Source organism: Leucopleurus acutus, assembly GCF_964270905.1.
Source record: "Leucopleurus acutus genome assembly, chromosome: 12".
Taxonomy (NCBI): domain Eukaryota; kingdom Metazoa; phylum Chordata; class Mammalia; order Artiodactyla; family Delphinidae; genus Leucopleurus; species Leucopleurus acutus.
This window is the reverse complement of record NC_139154.1, coordinates 81107106-81124475: the sequence shown is the minus strand read 5'-3', so window position 1 is coordinate 81124475 and position 17370 is coordinate 81107106. Positions and strand designations below refer to the sequence as shown.

At 34.2% G+C, this 17370-nt stretch overlaps 1 protein-coding gene across 6 annotated transcripts in view; it reads right to left on the bottom strand.

The window, feature by feature from the left end:
• Positions 1 to 17370, bottom strand: part of EHBP1 (EH domain binding protein 1) — a 536766-nt gene that overhangs the window by 182590 nt on the left and 336806 nt on the right. For 5 of the 6 annotated variants that reach the window (XM_082851650.1, XM_082851649.1, XM_082851648.1 and 2 more), the window contains 2 exons: positions 9462 to 9584; positions 4713 to 4953 (listed from right to left, as the gene is read on the bottom strand). In XM_082851650.1, the coding sequence (XP_082707776.1) occupies positions 4713 to 4953; positions 9462 to 9584 (364 nt within the window). Of the gene's footprint in view, positions 1 to 4712; positions 4954 to 9461; positions 9585 to 10233; positions 10339 to 17370 lie in introns of all 6 variants that reach the window. The other variant, XM_082851653.1, reaches the window with a different exon arrangement.

Sequence of the window (17370 nt, the reverse complement as noted above, 5' to 3'; positions counted from 1 at the left end):
CAATCTCAGGCAACTATGCATCTGCCTTCTCTCGAAACAGATTGTATTTTCTAGAGTTTTAGATAAAGGATACCATACAGTATATGCTCTTTTTTGGTCTGGCTTCTTTCACTCAGCATAATAATTTTTAGATCGATCCATGCAGTTATATGTATCCATAGTTTGTTTTTTATTACTGAGTAGTATTCCACTGTATGTATATACCACAATTTGCTTATCTGTTTTCCTATTGATGGACACTGGGGTTATTCCCATACCTTGCTATTATGATAAATAAAGCTGTTAAAATATTCATGCACGAATCTTTTTGTGGACATACACTTTGATTTCTCTTGGGTAAATACCTAGAATTAGAACGGCTAGGTCGACAGGTATATATGTTTAACATTTTAAGAAACTGCCGAATTGTTTTCTAAAATAGTTCACCATTTAGAACTTTGAGAGTTCTGAGAGTACCAGTGGCTCCATGTCCCTGACAGTATCTGGTGTAGTAAGTCTTAAATTTTAGCAATTCAAGTTGGTGTGTAGTGGTATCTTATATGGTTTTAATTTGCATTTCCTTGATGACTAAGATGTTGGGCACCTTTTTGTGTACACAATGGCCATTCTTACATCTTCTTTTGTGAAATGTCTGTTCAAATCTTTTCCCTCTTTAAAAAAGATAGTTTGTCATTATTGAGTTAAGAGTTCTTTACATATTCTTGATAGAAGTCTTGCCAGAGGGCTTCCCTGGTGGCTCAGTGGTTGAGAGTCCGCCTGCCGATGCAGGGGATGCAGGTTTATGCCGCGGAGCGGCTAGGCCCGTGAGCCATGGCCGCTGAGCCTGTGCGTCTGGAGCCTGTGCTTCATAACGGGAGATGCCACAACAGTGAGAGGCCCGCGTACCGCAAAAAAAAAACCAAAAAAAACAAGGAAGAAGTCTTGCCAGATAGGTGTTTTGCAAAGAATTTTAGCCAAACTGTGGCATGCCTTTTCATAAGTGTTTTTTAAAGAGAAAAAGGTTTAATTTTGAAGTCCAAATTATAATTTTTTTCCTTTGACTCTGTGTTTTTTGCATTCTGTTCAAGAAATTTTTACCTACCCCAAGTTCACTAAGATTTTTCTCCTATGCTTCCTTCTAAAAGTTCCAGGGTTTTAGTTTTCACTTTTAGGTGTATGATCTATTTTTAGCTAACTTTTGCATTTGTTATTAGGTAAGGAGTGTAGTTCTTTTCTGGAGGGGTGGGGGGATATAGACCTTTAGTTGTTCTGGCACCATTTGTTGTAAAGATTATCCTTGCCTGACTTCCTGTGCTACTTTTGTCAAAAATCAATTAGCAATATATGTGTGGATCTACTTCTAGATTTTCATATTCTCTTTCATTTAACTATATGTTTACTTTAAGCCAATTCCATGATGTCTTGGTTAATGAGTCTTGAAACTGGAGAGCATAAGTCCTCCAACTTTGTTCTTTGTTTTGAAACTTTGTTTCAAAATGTTTTTGGCTATTCTAGGTCCATTGTATTTCTATATACATTTTAGAATTAGCTTTATCAATTATTACCAAAAAAATACTCCAGAATTTTGATTGGGATAGCACTGAATCTACAGATCAATTTGAATCCATGGCCGTAATATTTCTTTCCATTGTTTTCTTTCAGCAACCTTTTGCTGTTTTCAGCATACAGGTATTGCATTGCACATCTTTGTTCAAATTTATGCTTGAGTTTTGGTCTGTTTGTTTTTTGGATGCTTTTGTATATGGTATTTTAGAGTTTTCTATTTCTGATAGTTAATTGTTACCATTGAGAAATACATCTGAATTTGTATACTGATCTTGTATCCTGTAACCTTGCTAAATTTACTTTTTAGTTCTAGTAGACTTTTTAGAGATTCCTTATGATTTTCTACATAAATAATTATGTCATCTGTGAAAAAAAGATAATATTGTATATCCTCAAATAACATGTATAAGAAGCTTAAAATAGTATTTTTCAATTTCCCCACGCTCAGCCTTTGTATGACTACTGTCATATGTTTTACTTCTACCCGTTCCCAAACCCGGAATATATTATTATTTAAACTTTAAAGTCAATTATCTTTTAAAGAGATTTTTAAAAATAAGACATGTATTTTATATATACTATTTATTTGCCATTTCCTGTGCTCTTCATTCCTTTGTGCAGATCCAAATTTCCAAGTAGTGTCATTTTTCTCCTGCCTGAAGGACTTCTTTGTAATATTTTTTGCAAAGCAAGTCTGATAATTATGAATTATCTCAGTTCGTGCATGTCTGGAAATGTCCATTACTTAGACTTTTTTTTTTTTTTTTGGCTGGAAATAAAAATTTGTGTTGGCATGTTTTTTTCTTTCAGTACTTATATACCACCCCACTATCTTCTGACTTGAATTGTTTTTGTTGAGAAGCCTGGCAGTAGTTTTCTTCATCATTCTTGTGGTTCATTTTGGGGTTCATTCAGCTTCTTAGACCTGTAGGTTTATATATTTTGTTAATTGCTAAAACTTTTAGCCATTATTTCCTCAAATATTTTTTCTGTTCCATCATCTTCTTTCCTCTCCTTTTGGAATTCCAGTTACACTTACTTTAGATTGCTTGAAGTTGTCCCACTGATCCTCTGTTCATTTTTTTCCCCTTTATGTCTTTTTTTTTTTAAAATAAATTTATTTATTTATTTTTGGCTGTGTTGGGTCCTTGTTGCTGCGCACAGGCTTTCTTTTAGTTGCGGCGAGCGGGGGCTATCCTTTGTTGCGGTGCGTGGCCTTCTCATTGCGGTGGCTTCTCCTGTTGCGAGCATGGCTCTAGGCGTGTGGGCTCAGTAGTTGTGGCTTGAGGGCTCTAAAGCGCAGGCTCAGTAGCTGTGGCACACGGGCTCAGTTGCGCCGAGGCATGTGGGATCTTTCCAGACCAGGGCTCAAACCCGTGTCCCCTGCATTGGCAGGCAGATTCCCAACCACTGCATCACCAGGGAAGCCCCACCCCCACCCCGGCTTTATGTTTTAATCTGGAGTTTCTATTGCAAAGTCTTTAGGGTCACTCATACTTCCTTCTGCAGTATCTAACGTTAATCCCATCCAGTGTATTTTTCATCAGATTCTGTATATTTCATCTTTATAAACTGAATTTAGACTTTTTTTTTGTCTTGCATGCTCATGCTTTCTTCGACTTTCTTAAATATCTGGAGTATATTTATATAATAGTTAAATTACCACACTTGTCTATTAATTCCATCATCTGTACCATTTCTGCATTCCTATCTAAGGACTGAGTTTCCTCCTCATTATTAGTCAGATCTTCCTGCTTCTTTACATGCCTGATAAATTTCTGATTGGCTGTCAGATATGGTGAATTTTATGTTTTGGATGCTTAATTTTTTGGTATTCCTTTTAATATTTTGGGGCTTTGTGTGGGATAGTTACGTGCAACCATTTTGGTTCTTTTGAGCTCTGCTTTTAATCTTTGCTGGGAAGGCCCAGAATAGCCTTTAGTCTTGGGCTGTTCCCCCACTACTGGCACAATACCCTTCTGAGGACTCAACTTGATGTCCCATGTGTTAGGAAGTCTTTCCTCTCTGGTTCGTGGAAACCCAAACTATTCTTAATCCTGGGTGAACTCCAGGGATTGTTCTGTCTAATTGTTTGTCCTCAATAACTTCCTCATATGTGTACTCTGATCAGTACTCAGCTAAAGACTCAAGAGAAACTTTCTACAGATCTCTGAAACTCTTCATGAGTAGGCTGTTCCTCCCTGAGACTCTGTCCACAAGTTCTAGCCACTCAGTACCTCCAAAGTCCAAAGTCTGCCTCCTCAATGCAGGGAGATTCTGGGGTGTTTGGGTTCTCTCTCCCTGAATTGCGGTTGGAAATTCTCTCCCATAAATAAAGCTTGGACAAATGTAGGGCTCACATTCTTCGTTTCTTTTCTCTCAGGGATCCTGTGCTATTTGTGTCCAATGTCTGAAAACTGTTGTTTCATACATTTTATTCAGTTTTTTACTTGTGTAAGACAAAAGCTATATCTAGTCTATGCTACTCCAGCATGGCTGGAAGTTTTACTGTTGCTTTTTAAACATACTTAGGGCCACAGTCTGCGGCTACATGGGTTGCAATGTGCAACTCCAGAATACAATGTGAACATACCTTCCTCCTATCCCCAATCTAGATTTGAGTAAAACAGAAGCCCTAATCACACTGACTATTAATATACTAAGCTTGTGGTCAATAAACCTCTCATTTGGGTAAGAATCATGACTCAAATGCTCAAATGCAGATAATTCCTAATTTATAAATGTCATGATCTCATTGTTTGGCATTTGAATAAATCTTCTCATCAAATCAATATCATAAACGATTATTTGGTTCCCACAATAGACCCATAACATAACTGAAGTGTAATGCCTTCAGTAATCAATTAAAAACACCTAAGTACCATTTATAACATGGTTGCTGTGGGAAGACACAACTGGAATTCTAACCAGAGATTCCAGGAACGTGTTTCCTTCATTTGTTAGTTTAGGGTGCGCACGTAATCATATGGAAGAGGGTGGGAGAGTGAGGGTCAAGACTGTAAAAATTTGGATGGGGGATGAGATAGATACTAACATGTAAACTATATATTAACATAGGGACAGACCTCTTTTTACCCATCTAAAGGTATATTACAGAAAGATCTCTTTAGTTAAAATATGATGAGAGCAAAATGAAGTGTACTTACTCATCCAACTCCTCTTCTTCAGCTTTAGAACTATCAGCATAGAGATACTTGCTCATGTCCACCGGTCTTATATTTTTTCTTTTTGTAGACTGGGGAGGAGAATCCTTTATAGTTACAAAGGCTTCTGGCTCATCAAATGGGTTCAAATACTGTGGAGTCTGTACCTCTTTAAAGGGATTATAGCTGTTATTATAAAAGGATTCTTCTGGTTTTTTAGGTGAAACTGTTTCAGTGATTTGTTCTATAAAACAATAGCAAAAGATGAATTAAATCAAATTAATACTATCTGATATTGTCTTATATATTTAGTGTTCTCAAAAATACTCAATCTTGAATTAATAAACTCTATGGGGTTGAAAGAGTGCAGATCAATAATACGATTTATGAAATTGAGTTATTTGTAGTGAGGTGGATGGACCTAGAATCTGTCATACAGAGTGAAGTAAGTCAGATCTCTTTCTGACTTACTTACTGTTTTTCTCTTAAAACAAATACTATATGCTAACACATATATATGGAATCTAAAAAAAAGAAAAAAACTTACTGTTTTTCTCTTAAAACAAATACTATATGCTAACACATATATATGGAATCTAAAAAAAAGAAAAAAAAAGGTTCTGAAGAACCTAGGACAGGACAGAAATAAAGATGCAGACACAGAGAATGGACTTGAGGACACAGGGAGGGGGAAGGGTAAGCTGGGATGAAGTGAGAGAGTGGCATGGACTTATATATACTACCAAATGTAAAATAGATAGCTAGTGGGAAGCAGCCGCATAGCACAGGGAGATCAGCTCGGTGCTTTGTGACCACCTAGAGGGGTGGGATAGGGAGGGTGGGAGGGAGATGCAAGAGGGAGGAGATTTGAGGATATATGAATATGTATAGCTGATTCACTTTGTTATAAAGCAGAAACTAACATACCATTGTAAAGTAATTATACTCCAATAAAGATGTTTAAAAAAAAACCCAAACATAAAATTGTCAAAAAAAAAAAAAAGTTTTAGAGGGGCTAAGTCCAGAAGATGTGATATCTAAGATCTTTGTCTACTTCTCCAGGAATAGTGCTCTTCAAAATAGCATCTTTGAATTGTTAATGCCCTTGGAATCTCTATTAATGTTGGCATTATGGTATACCAATTTTGGAAATTTTAACCTTCTTAGAGGTACAATATCCTATTATTGCTTAATTTACTTCACTATACTAGCTTGACGTCTCAAACTGATATATAAATTTCTGTTTTTAAAAGAACATAAAATGGATTAAATTTTGGAATAGTCTTTGGTAGTTACACAAGCAGAGACCACTTAGGAATCTGAAAATTCATTCTGGATATATAAAAAATACACCATATATCACTGAATTTGCTTTTGTAAAGTCTTCAAAGAGCAGGTTTCTGTACACTACAAGTCCTTAAATCTTTAGAGCTTTTAATGGGCTTTTCAACATAATTCATATCCAATCAATACCTTATTTAATAACGTAAAGGAATAACAAGAATTCTGAAGTTGAAAGAGCCACATTAAAATCATACTGAGAAGCAGATAGATGTGTTCCACTAAATTCTAAATTTTACTATTTCAAATTTCAATTTGAAAACAAAGGAACTCTTAAAAATAAAACTCTGACTTTACAGCACAAAAAGCACTACAACAGTGTCATGTCTTCCAACAATACTTATGGAGTGCTTAGTACCAGGCTTTTTCTTTTACTTTTATGTTTATTAATATTTTGAAACAAAAACAAGGCAGAGTTCCATGGTGGTCCAGCAGTTAGGACTCTGTGCTTTCACTGCTGTGGGCCCGGGTTCAATCCCTAGTCAGGGAACTAAGATCCCTAAGCCATGTGGAGAGGCCAAAAAAAAAAAAACCAACAACAACAACAACAACAAAAAACTGGAATGTATAATAAAACTGTTTAAAATTTGTATTTTACTAATATAAGTATGTAACCAAATTGGAAAAAAGTTTCAAAAAGCCGATAATCACAGAACAGTTCAAAAGTAATTTTAATTATGCCAAGCAACTCTAACAAAATACTCTAGAAGAAGGCAGAAAATCAGTTTTAAAATCTTCAAGAAAAGTAACTGTTTTATAAGTGACATTTCAAACAGTTTAATCCAATTATTAGAAAAATCTCTTGATTGACATATATTTATGATTTTTATATTTTAGAATCAAACTACTTTTACTTATACTTTAGACATTAGCCCAGAAAACTTATGTTGTCTTTATATTGAAAAAATAAATAAAACAAAATAACTCTGAATTGAAATTCTGTACACCATGGTGACGCAATTATAAAGTATGAAAGAGAATTCATAACATCATAATAAATCAACACTGAAATGAATTTAAATACAGCCTATGCTAGAGAAGAGACTCAGTAACTGTATCTTTTGTCAGACCAGGATAACACTCAAACACCACTATAATCTTTATAATAATCTAAATGAAGCATTATCTTTTCTCTGTAGGAGAAGAGACTACAGAGTTTTTACCTATTCAATTTTTTTATTAACAAATACCAAGTCTCAAATGCTTAAGAAATTGATAAAACCTGTCAATGGAAATAAGATTTTTATTTTTACTTTCAGGTAGAGGATTACAAAAATTGATCCAAGCAATTTCATCAGTTACAAAACCAAAAGCAAGAAAGTATTCAAACTATAGAGCAAGATTTGAAGATGACAGAATAGCAACAAAGGAGAGTTTAAGATGAGACTATTTCATATAAAAGCTAACAAATACATTTAGTAACTTTCTAAACGGGTCACTGAAGCACAGAATGTCATGAATCTAACTAAGAGGAGAACTGAAATTGTAAAAGCAAACAAAAACAAAAACCATCTAAACAACTGTAACACATTTTTTTCTTTCTTAACTACTTTTGTTACTTGAGGATGCATGTTTTTAATCAATAAAAATTAATAAATTATTTCTAGAAAAATGAGTGTTCTTCTAATAGAAAATACTTATTCTAAAGTCTCCAAGAACTATACATTTAAAGAGAATACTGGTTGTCAAGTTTTTTCTTAGCTCTATAGGCATGATTAAAGTTTCTGAATCAGGTTGGCTAACCTCGCTTAACCTCCCCAAAATAGAAATACAATATATATGTTATCTGCTACTCCTTTCTATACCTCAGAAAAGATACACATATATTTTTAAAAATTACTAATTTGATTTTGAAATGAAAAGCTCAAATACTCATATCTCAAAATATTTTGGTAATTTTTTTTTAACTCAGTGTACTCAGATGTATTTAGTATGCAATTGAGAAGCTTTGTGGTCAAAAGAAGACACTTGATTAGCAATCTTAGCTCCAACTGCCCCTCCATTTACCTAAAGTTCTTCTTCAAATCACTTAATTCCTCTGGGCCTCAGCTCCTTAATCTATGAAAAGAGGCAGCTGAACCAGATTACTTCTAAAATGTACTGTAACTGTTAAGATTTAAAATATGTTAAAATAAAATAAGTCACCGGGCTTCCCTAGTGGAGCAGTGGTTAAGAATCTGCCTGCCAATGCAGGGGACATGGGTTCGACCCCTGGTCCAGGAAGATCCCACATGCTGCAGAGCAACTAAGCCCACGCACCACAACTACTGAGCCTGTGCACCACAACTACTGAGCCCGTGCGCCTATAGCCCATGCTCCGCAACAAGGGAAGCCACCGAAATGAGAAGCCCATGCACTGCAACAAAGAGTAACCCCTGCTCGCTGCAACTAGAGAAAGCCCACGCACAGCAATGAAGACCCAATGCAGCCAAAAATAAATAAATAAAATAATTAAAAAAAAATAAAATATAGGTCACAAACAAAATAAAATCTCATTAATGTAAACTTAATAATTTAGAATTTGGTAAGAAGGGAGAAAGTAATGGAAGTTCTTCTCCTTCTATTACTTTCAGAAGTGGATTATGAAATGATATTGCACAAATAGAGTGAATCCTTAAGTTGAAACCTCACTTTTCACCATGACAGGCAGTAGCAAAATTCTTTAAAGCTCATGAAGATTTCATAAGAGCAGTCTAAAAGATGTAAACAGGGGTTAATCATTCTTGCATTTACTTTGAGCAAACAGAGTTTAATTAAACAGAGGTCTTCTTCAACAGCTCTTTTCTAAGCTTTAATAGTTTGAAACTACTTGATAAGAAAAATGACTCACAAAAAAATACATGGTTTTATTTCTTACATGTTGTATATATGACAGGAGTGGTCCTCAATCTTCTTTCTGTTCTGTGACATTCACGTGCACAATTTACTTTCGTTACTAAGAGTAATTCTCAGCCAGAGACAGGCAGTTGGGAGTGGAGAGGCTCATCACACTGAGGTGTGAGGGCCGAGAAGCTGTATATAGAGAAAAGGCTACCTCCACCACCTTAATATGGGTATGTCCCACAACCTGACCTTACTTGGTAGGCCAAACTAATGAGACTTTACTGCATGCCAGCTAGATAAAATACTGTTATCTCTAACATTAGAGCTTTACTATTTGACCAAACTAACAAAGAATTAAAATATAAGCCCCAAGTAAATGTCTATGTAAGGCTTCCCTTTTTCTTTAAAAACAATTCAATGGAAGCTACCCAGAATTGCTGATCAACTGCAATTGGTATTGAACAAATAATATTGTCATTATAAACAAAATGTACAAGTCTTTAAAAACAAAATCTCTTCCTCCCTTTACAGTTCAAGAGAACTTAACAATACACAAAGACTTTAAAAGTAAAGAAAAAAACTTGCTACCTTCTGAGTCAGGATCTCCAAATGGATTTAATTCTGCTACATCAGGATCACCAAATGGATTTAAATTCACAGTGGCCAAGTCCTTTTCTGCTTCATCCAAAAAGTTAAGTTTGTTGATAAGCTCTGAAAACAAACATACGTGTCAGTTCACTGTACTTACAGTTAAGCATAATTATCACTCATTCATGAAATATCTCAAATTGTAAAAATTCATACTAATAATACCTGCAAATAATAAGATATAGCATTTTACCAATGACAGAATGCCATTCAAGTATTTTGTAGCATACCAACATATTCAAATAAAAGAAAACAAACACATGAATTGGAAAATATCAGATAATGAACTAGAGAAACTTTTAGCTCAATCTAATTTGATCCAATAAAAAAGTACTAACATAGATTTTGAGAAAAAAACATCCTTCACTTCTAAATATGAATAATTCAAATTGATTTAATATAAGCAAATATTTCTAAAACAATGTTGTTACAATATATAAGCTAACTAAAGAAATTCTGTCATGTTATATGACCAGTTATAAGATGTTTTAAAATCACTGCCTATCAAGGATCCTGATACAGGCTTTGCTAAAGATGATAAGTTCTGTTATGCTGTTGCCTGTTGGTGCACTACAAATTACCAAAGAAAATTTATTAAAGGAAAAGCACAAAGACAAAACTGAGAGCTAAGTACAGACAGAAGTCAAGAGGTAGCAGGTCACAGTAAATTCAAGCAATCAGAAGCAGAAAGAAAGGAAGAAAGCTCTTAGACCTTCAGAGGAACTGGCTGATTTAGCTGAAGGCATATTTGCTTGCTTTATGCAGTCATCTTGATCTTCATCTAAGCTGCTCAGAGCATTCAATTGGTTTACAATTTCTGTAAACAGAAGCCAGTCGAGACAAATGTAAGGTAAGGTCATTTAATTAAAGAGCCACAGAAGCATGCTGTTACTCAAAAAGACAAAGAGAGGGGATGTTTGGTTAATCAAGAGAATACATTCAGAGGATGTTATTTTTGATGAACTATAACAGATGTATTTAACTGAAGGTTATGCTGTACTTATATTTTAAAATAGAAAACATTTTAAAAATTAAAATTTATATTAGTACTATAACAACTATGTTAACAAACACAAAACAAAGATAATAACCTGAGAAGTTGACATTGGCTTTCACATTCTGCATTTGTAAAATAGGGCTTTAAATGCATGCATTAAAAACAATAAGAAATATCATCTAATACAATAGAAAATATGTGCTATTTGTTTTGTAATATTCTAAATTTAAACTATAAGTTTTAAGAATATATCTACATGAAACATGAACATAATAACACTTGTTCATATTCTAGAATTTTAAAAATCAGCACAAAATAAGAAAAGCAGGCAATAGCTATTTTCCACTCCTGCTTTCTAGGGAATTTGTTCTTTTAAGGGAACTCTTGAGTGTTTGCTTTAGGATATCTTATAATTTAGCCAGTAAGAGACAGAATAAAAAAGACAGGAACAGGTAGAAAAACCTTAAAATAAAAATTCATTTTGTGCATAAACAGAATTTTAAAAAATGAGTCATATTGTGGACAACTCCGAATATGTGATATTATGATTTACTGGGTGAAAATTAGCTTGGAATAAAATAATAAGAACCTAATAGAGTATTCTAGTTAATCCTCGCCGTTTCCAAACTTAAAACCTGGGAATAACTTAGGCATTAGGACAAACCAAATAGATCCAGATCATTCAGTGGGAAATAAAGAAAATGGTTAGAAATAGACAATAGTTGTGAATTCAGCATTAAAATGCTGTTTTTTAACACTGTAAATCTAAGTACACATTCTAAATTTTATGTGAACCAAATAATAAAATACACAGTTGTAATAAGGTTGCCTTCATCCATTCATTTGTTGTTGAACAAATACTTGTTTATCACCCTGTGCCAAATACCATGCTTGGAACATAAGGATGAAAAAAACATAGTATTGTCCTCATGGAATTTACCATCGATAAAGATAGAAATTAATACAGAAACAGACAATAAATGACTACTAGAATATTAGGTGGTCAGAAATGTGTATTGTCATATAGATCTTTGAGCCAAATACATATGAAAAACTGACATTCATTTCCCTTGTCTGAATGAGAAATATATTTTGCATGAATAAAAATGCTTGAGATAGTCAAAGTACATCATAGAAAATAAAGAGTAAACATAATACCAACTGAACTCTTAATCTGAATGTGAATAATAAGAGTTAGTCAACCTTTATAAAGTATCTTCTTCCATTTTATCCTGCCAATAGTTTAAATCCCCTTCTGACTCAAACTAACCTAGCAAATTCCTCAGTAGGCAGTTTATTCTTGAATTAGATCTTTTACCCCTGACTAGTAGTCACTGTAACTTTGTAATTTTCAGGGAAGTATAATGGAGAGAATCTATCCTATGTGATTACCAATGCATGACTGATTTTTTAAATTCGTTACTAGTTTTGTATATTTTTAAATTTGCAGATGGTTTATTTTTAACTTCAAAAATATGAAAAAAGAAATATTAATAACAGTTAACATTTATTAAGCAGTGGAAAGGGCTCTGCATATGTTAATTCTCATAAACATCCTGAGGTATTATTATTAATATTCACATTTTATCATGTATATTAGTATCATTTATTTGCACTGTATTCCCAGATGTGTAATTATGAGGCTAAAATATTTTAAAATAATGTTCAAAGCTTTGTAGTTCTCTTTACACATTTTAGTTATTTAATATTCTTAGATGTAACCTCAATGAGAGTAGAAATTATTTATTTATTTTATTATTATTATTATTATTATTTTTGCAGTACGCGGGCCTCTCACTGTTGTGGCCTCTCCCGTTGCGGAGCAACAGGCTCCGGACGCGCAGGCTCAGCGGCCATGGCTCACGGGCCCAGCCGCTCCGCGGCATGTGGGATCTTCCCGGACCGGGGCACGATCCCGTGTCCCCTGCATCGGCAGGCGGACTCTCAACCACTGCGCCACCAGGGAAGCCCCCTAGAAATAATTTATTTAAGCACCTTATATAATGAGCAATAGAGGGAATACTGAAGAAATATTAAACTTGGTTCTTACTTGCAAAACATTATTATTGTTCCATTATAAACTTTCAGGTACAATGTGGGCATTTATTTAAATATTATCAAGATGACTGAATTACATGACTAAATTATTTACACTGTAATTTTTCTGAATGTTTAGAATATTTCCTTCCCCTCACCATGCTTCTGGTGATACCTAAAACCACTGATAAAAAAATAAACAAATAAACCCACTAATGACCATTTCTTCATTAATTAACCCAAAGTAATTTCTTATTTCCATTCTTCTCACTGATGACAAGTTGCCCTTCCTATCCTAGCTTTCCCTATTTATTTATAGCTTAAATAAATCCTTACTTAACACCTAGAATTTCTGCTCCTAGAACTTTCATTCATATTAACAAAGTGAAAAGGTAATGCTCCTCTTATTTGGTATGCAAATAAATCTCCATCCAAACCATAAAAAGAAGCAATCTCCAAAGAAATACCATTTACCTATATAAGAAACATTTCTCAAGTACCTATTATACTTTTGGGGGACAGACAAGTAAAGCAATATACAGTGTATGATAAATATGATATTTGTTATGACTGAGATATGTATTGTAGGGTATGTGAAACTAGAAGAGAGGCATACAACTCAGTCTGAGGTCAGGAAGCCCTCCTGGATTTATTCAAGGAGGATTTATTGAGTGAAAATAAGACAAATAGACATCATTATTATTATTAAAATAAAGGAGAAACTGGAGGGCATTTCACAACGATGAAAGGGAGCCGAATGAGAACATGATATACTTGAGGAACAGCAAGTTGTTTGGGGGTTTAAGATACCAGGGATGGGGAATGGAATGAGATGTGGTTGGCAAATGTCCTATCATGAAGGTTATAGTGACCAAAATAAAGAATGTGAACTTTACTCTGAAAGCTCTGGGAATCCATTGTAAGATCAAATGTATAGTTTAGAAACATCATTCCAGGAGCAACATGGTAGCTGCACTTGAAAAAAACAGGATAGGAAGCAAAAAGATGAGTAGTTTAGCATTACTGCTCCATGAAGGGAGGCACTTAGTAAATATTTGCTAATTAAAGAATAGATTAAGAAGAAATCTTTGATGGTTAATTTGACATGGGGGATGAGGAGAGGAATCTAGGATACATGCCAAGTTTGTGTCTTGGGTGACTGTGTGGACATTAGTTCTAGCACTGCAGTGGGGGCTACTCAGTTTGGCCATACCAAGCTACAGGTGCCTGTGAAACTTACGAAAATAATTCAATTGGCATTTGCATATGTGGGTGCACAGCTTAAAATACATAATTTTGTTATGTATTTCTCCTTTTAAAAAAGTACTTTTCTGTTACTTCCAAATTTCCTGCAGCCAATGTGTTTTACATGTATAATCAGAAAAACAAAAATTAAAAATTTAAAAGAAGATTTACAACACAAATTTATTCCCAGAATTTTTTTAAGTGGGATGCTTTCCCAGTAATACACCACCCTGACCAAAAAAAATTCCCTGGCCCAACATATTTATATAATACTTCTGACTAATTAAAGCCTTGTTTCACCAAAAATTTACACTTCGGAAAATGCTAATAATGCTATGTAATAGCACAAAATAATTTCTACCCTAGCACTACTCAAACTGAGCAATAAACCAGTAGCATTTAGTCATCGTAACAGTGTGTCAATCTGGACTTGCTTCATACTGGTGAGAATAAGAAGGAAAACTAAATTAGGGGCAGGCAATCGAAGCACAGGGTCAAGTAATTTGAGACTCTTCTTTACATTAGGAAGGCAAAAGAAGATAGAAATTGACCACCAGAGATTATCACACTGAACCAAAACAGGGGGATGAAAGTGGTGTCACAAAGAGTACGTGGGTTTTTCTTTTAAGAAAGTCTGTAGTGGAGTTAAAAGGGCAGGGTGTGGGAGGGTCTGCCTAGAGCTAGAACATAGCTGCAAATCTTGCAGCATCCTCATTCTTCTCTCCAAAGTATAATAAGATTCAGTACAGGTATATCTCATTTTAAGATGGTCTAAGATAGTAACACTGCAACTTCTTAATAGAGATCAAGTTCCCAAAGATGTCACTTTTCTCACGGGCTTGAGCCCATAAATATTTGATTTATGGATATAACTAACAGGTTTAATAATGTGATTTTCAATCCCTTTAGCAGGTCATATTGTAAATGAATGAATGAACTCAATGAAAGTCATAACACTTGCTGTAATTTTTATAAAGGCAGAAAGACATATACCTTATATTTAAATTTTAGCAATTGTGTGTTTTTAACCTATGTGTTTATCTTATGTCTGTCTACATATCTATGCATATATATGTATCTATCTACAATATATTTCATTTATCTCTAGAAATGTTATAGTTTAAGCTACCAACCTAAAATTTGGTGGCTAAAAACAAATGATTACCTCTCACAGTTCTGTGGGTTAATGCACTCAGCTGAGTAGTTTACTGCAGTTAGATGGTGGCTTGAGACAAAGTCATCCAAAGCTCGAACTGGGCTGGATGTCCAAAATGGCTTCTTCACTTACATGTTTGGTGTTTCAGCTGAGAGGCAGGAACAACTGGGGGCTGGCCAGGCATCTCTCTCTCTCTCTCTCAAGTGGCCTGTCCATATGGGTAGTTTGGGGTTCCTCTCAGCATAGCAATCTTGGGGTAGATGGACTTTTTACATGGCAGCTGGTATCCCCTAGAGAATGCACTAGAAGAGTCCCAGGTAGAAGCTACAAGGCATTTTATAACTTAGCTTTAGAAGTTACAAAGTGTCACTTCCCCACTGCATTCTACTGGTTGAAAGTGATTTACAGGGCCAGCCCAGAAGACAGGGAGGGGACTATAAAAAAGGGCATGGATACTGGGAGGCTTGTTTCATTGGAGGACAATCTTTTAAGATTAGCTATCACACAGTAGATCAATAAATCAGAAAGTTGAAATCATTCATTTTCTTACTAATCTAACATATTTATTATAACTTTTATGTTAACCTTCCAGTATTTTACTTATGCACATATATGAAAGGCACAAATATTAAACTGTACAATTCAATGAATTTTGAAAAATGTATACACCCACGTGACCCAAGAGGAAGAACACTGCATCACACACCCCCCACAATAAAAAAATCTCATGCCTCTTTTCAGTCAATCCCAAAACCCACCAGCTATAACTATTCTAACGTTTTTAATATAGGATTAGTTTTGCCTCTTCCAGAACACCACGTAAATGGAATCATACAGTATATACTCTTTTATATAAAACCTCTTTCATTCAGTATATCCATGTCGTTGAATGCATCAATAGCTCATTTTTATTGCTGAATAGTATTCCATTCACAAATATAATACAGCTTAGCCATTCTCCTGTTGCTGTACATACACCTGAGTTGTTTCCAGTTTGGGGCTGTTATGAATAAAAATATTATGAATATTTTTGTACTAGGCTTTTTGTGTATGTATGTTTTCATTTCTTTTGGATAAATATCAAGGAGTGGAACTGCTGGGTTAGAAGGTAGGTATACGTTTAGTGTTATAAAAAACTTCCTAAGTGATCTTACCATTATACTCTTCATGAACAATGGATGAGAGTTCCATTTGGTCCACATCCTTACTGACATTTAGAATTTATTGCCAGTCTTTTAAATTTTAACCACTTTGGTGGGTGTGGAGTTGTGTTTCATGATTATTTTAATTTGCTCTTCCCTGATGAAAAGTGACACTGAGAACATTTTCATATGCTTACTGGTCAATGGTGTATCTTTCTTTGTGAAAAACAGGTTTGAATCCTTGCCCATTACAAAAAAAAAAAATAGGGTTGTCTTTTATTATTATTGAGTTGTAGGACATTAAAAAAAATCTATTCTGGATACAAGCCTGTGTCAGATATATGCTTTATGAATATTTTCTTCTAGTCTGTAACTTGCACATACATTTTCTTAATGGTCTATTTCAATAACCATGTGTTTAAAATTTTGATAAAGTCTAATTCATCAAGTTTTTCTTTCATAGTTATTACTTTCTGTGTCTTGTGTAAGAATGTAAGAACCCTGTGCCCACTCTCAGGTCACAAATATATTTTTTTATTTTTCAGAAGTTTTATAGCTTTAGCTTTTACATTTAGGTCCATGATCTACCTTGAATTAATGTTTGTGTCTGTGTAGGAATTGTGGCTCATTTTTTCCATATGGACATCTAGGTGTTTCAGCATCATCTGTTGAAAATATTTTCCTTTCTCTACTGAATTATGCTGCACCTTTGCTAAAAATTAATTGACCAGGTAAGTTTCGGTCTATTTTAGGATTTTCTGTTTTGTTCCACTGATCTGTCTATCCTATGCCAGTATCATACTATCTTGATTATTACAGCTTTACAGTAAATCTTGATGTCAGATAGTATTAACAATTCTGTTCTTTTTCAAGATTATTTTGGCTATTCAGTTCCTTTGCATTTCCAATTATATTTTAGAATCAGCTTTTCAATTTCTTTTTTTTAAAAAAAACCTGCTATGATTATGAATGGCACTGAGTTGAATCTACAGATTTGGGAAAAAGTAACATCTTTACAATATTGAGTTCTCTAATCTATGAACAGAGAATCTCTATTTATTAAGACCTTCTTTAATTACCTTCAGTAATATAGTTTTCAGGGTAGAGGTTTTTCCACATCTTTTGTTAAATTTATTTCTAAGTAGTCTATGTTATTCTTAGCCTCCATTGTAAATGAAATTGTTTTGTTAATTTCATCTTCCAAATGTTTGTTGTTCATATATAAAAATATAAATTTTCTATATTGATTTTGCATCATGTGTCCTTGCTAAG